The sequence below is a fragment of the Phaethon lepturus genome, unplaced genomic scaffold (assembly GCF_000687285.1).
Source record: "Phaethon lepturus isolate BGI_N335 unplaced genomic scaffold, ASM68728v1 scaffold34284, whole genome shotgun sequence".
Lineage (NCBI taxonomy): Eukaryota > Metazoa > Chordata > Aves > Phaethontiformes > Phaethontidae > Phaethon > Phaethon lepturus.
Window position 1 is genome coordinate 29,597 of NW_010534616.1, and position 5,254 is coordinate 34,850.

A 5,254-nucleotide genomic window follows, 5' to 3' on the forward strand; every position below is an offset into this window, starting at 1 on the left:
GTTTTGTCCATACTTTATGAAGAAATAGGAAACTCCACTAAAAAACGTGAAAAAAACTTACATACTGCCTCTCCAAAGCATCAAAACAACCTTGAATCCTGCCAGGGAAAAAACATGTTAACACTAACCAGCAATATTTATCTCGTGATCTATAAACACATACTCATTAGATACAGTTTAAAGTGCATTTTTTCTGGAATGAAGACAACACAGCTAGCAACATTTTGGGCTTGCAAAGTCCTTTTCAGGTCAATCATCATAAAGGCACTGTCCTCCCTTCTGCATTTGCGCATTGTTTATATTTCTAGGGCCATATCCTGTCAGCCTGGAGCCCACTTAAACCCTGACTAACACAAGGATTCGAGGCCTAAGGCTGGCTCTGAGTGGCTCTGCTCAGTGCTCTATTCTAGCTCCCCAGCTGGATTTGCGATGGCTCTTTTCCCATCGGCCTTGTACAGAGCTTGGCTGAAACTTCAATGTGAACGTGGCCTGACATGTCTAGTCTTGTAAATGTTTGTTATCTGATGCATAGCTTATAGCTATGGGTTTTCTCAAGGGAGTAAATATTATCTGAGGTAGCAATGGTCAGATAGTTACTCTTTGAGTCAAAGGATGTGCAGCTAGGTATCTCCTTAGCACATCAAAGTCAGACTCTCTGCTTGTTGGGAATATGCCAACTCTGAAATACATCCTAAATATCACACAAGAAAGCTGTAAGGCACTTAGAGACACAATAACCAGGGAGATAAAATATTGTAGATACTAAAAAACAAGCTACAAGAATCCCTATAAAAGTGAAACTAGAAGAGACTAAACAACAACAGAATCAATCTCATTATTTTCTTTACTCTCTCTCTGTACCTACGCTGCCTGTGTGTGCTCTGGGGCCTGACCATGACCTCACTACAGTCAACACTTCAACAGACCTTGAACTCACATGATCTTGGTCAGCTAATTCTGTCTTGCTTACGCACAGGGCCAAGCACGCATGCTGCAGCAGTGGGAGTTGCACTGGCATAGTCGATAGTGCCCACTGGGCACAATATTTTCAAATTCAGGAAGAAGAAGAATGCGAGGGGTAGATGTCTTGCTATTCAGCACAATCTTGTCTTAGTTTCGCTGTTACTCACTTACCACTTGACTATCTGCAATGATCCCAGACAGCTTTTATCTTCTCGAAGAATTTTTAGACAGAGGTCTGCAAAACCAGATTTAGCACATAGTTACAATCCTTATCACAGCTGTTGGGCAAACACTGAAACTAAGCCAGTCACCCTCCCTTTTTTGGATAAAATGCATTATCTGGAGGTCCTTCCTGAGCGGAAATGTTGGTTTTCCACTGAGTCCCAGGTGGGCTGACACAAGCTTATTGCTGCATTTTCAAATGCTAAGACTTTCCTCGGATCCTCTGGGTTCTCCCAGAAAAAGTGATGGAGTTACCACTTAATTTCGAAACACCAGTAGCTTCCGTCCTCTCCTCCCTCCTCTTCTCCACTCCCATCTATTCCACCATTGCCTAACACCTTCCCTTCTGCATTCAAACTTCACCAACATCCAAATGAGGTGAATGACTGTGCTCAGAATAAACTATTTCTGTTAAGCTTTTCCACACAGTTCCTTCTACCTCTGTTTTCAGGCATTCAGAATGGCAAGAGGAAACCCATCCTGCAAACGAAGAGGTGAATTAATAACACCTTAGGATTGAACCATGGCGTCCTCAAAGGCATGAGCAGGCCAGATGTTAACATTCTTGACCAAAAAGGCACTTGAAAGACCTGATGTTTCATTAGATAGACTAGTGGCTTTTCAGGGTTAGGCGATCAAGAGCCAGTGTGGGATTTCCTGTGCCCTCAACCAAGCCCACAACGTGCATGAGACCATGCTTCAGGCCAACTAACTGCATAAGCAAAAACATGGAAACAGATTGGAACACGTGGAGATGTTTCACACACTACTAACACATCTCAAATGAATGTAAAGATGTTGATGAATCAAAGCATCACTAATTCTTGTGATCCTATGACAAGACATTAATGGTTCTTAAAGGTCTTTTTCTTAAAGATCTGATTCCCAAGTGCATATGGTTATGTGTGATAGTTTTCACAGAACAAAACACAAACAAAATAAAACAAACAAACAAATCTACTTTCAGTCTCGCAAGGAAAGCTGAAAACGTCAAGGGCTCAAAAATCCAAAGGAAAATAAAACACACCAATCAGAGTTAATTTTTTAAAACTTACTGATTTTTAAGTCAATTTCCCGACTCTGAGACCCGATTCACGGGGCTAGCAATGCCAAGAAATGATTTTAAACCAAAAGAAGCACTAAGAGAAAAGCACTGAGTTGCCAACAGCTCAAGGCTGTCTTCTATGCTCTCTATCTACCGGATGCAGCAGCACTGTCTGCATCCAGACTTGAGAAGGCCTGTTAGCTACCTACCTAATAAACTGATCTCATACATACATAAGCAGCTGGAAGCTACCATGTAAAGCAGATTATAGCTAAAACATAGCAAGCAGAAATAAGAATTCAGCACAAATGGAAAGTGTTACCATCTAAATAGCGAGTTCCGTAAGAGCTCTCCGGGAACAGCCCTCTCAGGTATGTTATACATGACACAGAGATGGCCAAAAGTCTTTTCACCAGCACCACAGACTGCTGCTCAGTGGCAATTTTGCTGGGGAACACCATCGATTCCTGAAAAAGAAGGGGAAAGCCAAAAATAACGCCATTTTAGTGTGACACACGGATTACATTTAGGAACAACTCTCAGCAGGTGGAAAAAGAAGGTAACTTAGAAACATAATTTTAACATTTCTCTGGTATTCATACTACACAGAGAAGACTAATGTCTAACATGGGTGGGATTAAGTGTTGTAAGGATACTTATCATTAGATCTGGCATGATTTACTCAGAAGAGGACTGCGTTGGTCATTCCCTCCCTTTTATCACAGCTGAACGCTCCCACCCCCTCCACTGCATCAATGTTGGCACTTAACAGGCAGTCACCCCTACCAAAAAAAAAAACAGTTGTACCGTTTTCTGCCACCTTAGCTCTGCTAAGTGGAGTTAATTGTGGAGTCAAACAAGTGCCAGAGCTGGTGTGGCGTTCACTGCTGTACCAAAGTTTACTGCCTGCAACAGGTTTTTTTGCAGCCTGAACCTGTCAACACTGTACACAAGACCTAGTTTTCAAAGCGATTTTAAAAAAGAGTTGTAAACAGTACATGTCTACCATTGGAGCGAATGTAAATACTAAACACTGTGTGAGTTTAACATGAACAATCTCTGCAGAAAGTATATTAAATTTAGTTCCTCTATTAGTTTGTTGCTTTTCTTCCTGCTAATAAAGCTCTATGCACACATAATAAGTCTGTATTTATTGAGTCAAACACATGTCAAAGCCCCATGCTGTATCTTCCCGGACTCACTAAATTGGAAATAATCCAACCAAGAACAGTGCAGACAATAGAAACTGTTCCCACCTCACCAGGCACAGACATGCCAGGTTCAAAACTGAGAGCTAATATTGTCAGTACGATCACATTTCAAGGTTTTTACCTTAGAGGACTTTTTCTTTTGCCTGGTCTGTAAAAGCTGCTGAGTAGCCATCCTGTATTTCAAAGACGTGCACTTAATTAAAAACTGGGGGGGTAAAAAAAAAAAAAAAAAGACATGAGACACCTGGAAAATACAGAGTCATTGCTATTTCTCATCTTCCTTAAGCTAACAGTGAGATTCTTCAGCCTTATTCAGGTCTAAAAGCTAACTGGCAGTTAGGACAGCTAAAGCAAAGCAAAGCAAGGATACTCTATGGCATTGCCTGAGAGTCTGCAGAGCGAGAAAACTCGTTATTCACTGGTAAACGATCAATAGTATTCGAAATTCAGGGCCACAGCTGTACCTGGTGTCAGCTGGTGCCGCTTCAAAATGCATTTCTCATATTCCAAACCACAAATGTTAATTCCTACAACCATTAAAAAGTGTGAAGGCGAAATGCGAAAGAACTGGAAGCCTGCCAATAGCAGCCAATATTTTAGCAAAGGTAAGCAGAAAATGTACTAACATCAATCTTGGCCAGAATAAAGGAATGATTCTTCTGGGACACCTTGGGGGAAAAAAAAAGGAAAAAAAAAAAAAAAGAGAGAAGTCCACATCGTTTCAATGAAAGCAGGCTCCGTTATACAAGCCTGGGTTAAAGAAAATCTTCTTTTTACAAGAACGGAAAGATGATAAAGGCAATAACATGGACATCACATGTCTTTGCACTTTGGTGTGGTGCTTGATTTAGCATCGTCGGACATCTTGATTAAAACCTTCCATTAGATGCAATTAACAAGGCACTGGTTTGAAAAACGCCTCAGTGGGAGATCTTAACTTGTCGCTGCTGACGGGGAGACGCTCACGAAAGGGAACACCACAAACAGGTCCCCAGAGGAGCGTTGCCTTGGCCGCAGCTAGTCAGTATTTCTACTAACAATTAAAATAATAGCATAAACATGGTAGGTTGATTTAAATCGTGACCTAATGCAGTGAGCAGTAGACTTTCATCAACACAGTTGATCTAATCTTGTTCTGCATTTGTACCTTTTCAGCTTTTTTCCATGAAAGCCACGTTACCATTTGTTGGCAGCCATTGAGACATGGTGATATACGAACATCTTGACAGCTTTTATGCTAAATTTAGCAGTTCATTTAGTAATGAGGATGGATTACAGCTATAAAAGTATATTTAAACAAATGTACACCTGCAAAATAGTTAATGTGCTAAATATTTTAGGAAACTTGGTGGGTTTTTTTACTCATGATTGGCAAAGCACTGTGAACAGGACTGGAATGCAATTAAGGGAGACGCAGGCATTATTCCAACATGAGGTTATTAGCTAAATAAAGCCGATTTAAGCGAGCCAGGGAGATAAGAAAACACGTTTTCTACAACATGCTGCATCCATAATTGGTTTAGCGTGCAAAGGAAACATCACTTAGACTGAGCTTATCTACTCCGACCTGGTTGCTTCGGTACGGGGTATCCTCCGAGGCTTCAGCGTCTCACCTTGGCCAAGCCTGCGCCTGCTGCTGGACCGCGAGCGAGGGAAGACGGTGCCCTGGCTTTCCACCTCCCCGCTGCTCTCCTGCTCTGAAGCCACTTTGTCGCCGGCTATCAGGAAATCGGGATTAAATGGGAGACTCCAAAGCTCTCGCAGGCCCAGCAACCCACCACCCCCCGGGGACTTCGCCCCCTCAGCCCCACGC

The 5,254-nt window shown here is 42.0% G+C and overlaps 1 protein-coding gene across 1 annotated transcript in view; it reads right to left on the reverse strand.

Annotated features, from left to right (window-relative positions):
* Positions 1-3,613, reverse strand: part of HORMAD2 (HORMA domain containing 2) — a 23,205-nt gene extending 19,592 nt beyond the window's left edge. The window contains exons 1-4 of the mRNA XM_010285589.1: positions 3,563-3,613; positions 2,553-2,697; positions 1,135-1,198; positions 62-98 (exon numbers count right to left, since the gene is read on the reverse strand). Of these exons, the coding sequence (XP_010283891.1) occupies positions 62-98; positions 1,135-1,198; positions 2,553-2,697; positions 3,563-3,613 (297 nt within the window). The remainder of the gene's footprint in view (positions 1-61; positions 99-1,134; positions 1,199-2,552; positions 2,698-3,562) is intronic.
* Positions 3,614-5,254: the final 1,641 nt, after the last annotated feature.